Here is a 446-nt window from a genome sequence, read left to right as displayed (position 1 = left end):
TTTGGCGGTGGTTCCAGTGGCGGATTTGGCGGTGGTTCCGGTGGCAGCTTTGGCGGTGGATTTAGCAGTGGTTCCGGCGGTGGATTTGGCGGTAGTGGTGGATCTAGAGGAGGATTTGGCGGTGGTTCAGGAGGCGGATTTGGTGGTGGTTCGAGGGGTGGATTCGGTGGTGGTTCAGGTGGTGGTGGAGTTGGCGGTAATTATAGTCCTCCAGCTCCCTCAAATGCCTATTCTGCACCATAAATGTGGAAGAAGAAATTCATTAATGCTCCTTATTATTTTAATGTATAAAGATTTGTTACTTGCTGTTTCTATTTGTAATTAAATCATACTATTAGTTGTATTTTATCTTACCCTTCTAACAAATAATCAGAAATGCTTTGTTCTAATTCACTGATATATTTCATTTAGTTATCTAATTAATTTGGCAATCAAATGCGCAGGCT

The 446-nt window shown here is 42.6% G+C and overlaps 1 protein-coding gene and 1 pseudogene across 1 annotated transcript in view; both read left to right on the top strand.

The window, feature by feature from the left end:
* LOC119587307 (keratin, type I cytoskeletal 9-like) overlaps positions 1 to 243 on the top strand; it is a gene marked incomplete at its 5' end in the record, with an annotated part of 864 nt that extends 621 nt beyond the window's left edge. The window contains one exon of the mRNA XM_037936057.1: positions 1 to 243. This exon is cut by the window's left edge and continues 621 nt beyond it. Within this exon, the coding sequence (XP_037791985.1) occupies positions 1 to 243 (243 nt within the window).
* A 192-nt stretch (positions 244 to 435) lies between these two features.
* The window catches only part of LOC119587305, a 3,454-nt pseudogene continuing 3,443 nt past the window's right edge, over positions 436 to 446 (top strand).

This window comes from Penaeus monodon, chromosome 22 (assembly GCF_015228065.2).
Source record: "Penaeus monodon isolate SGIC_2016 chromosome 22, NSTDA_Pmon_1, whole genome shotgun sequence".
NCBI lineage: Eukaryota > Metazoa > Arthropoda > Malacostraca > Decapoda > Penaeidae > Penaeus > Penaeus monodon.
Note: the sequence above shows the minus strand (reverse complement) of the source record. Positions and strands in the feature narration are given on the sequence as shown.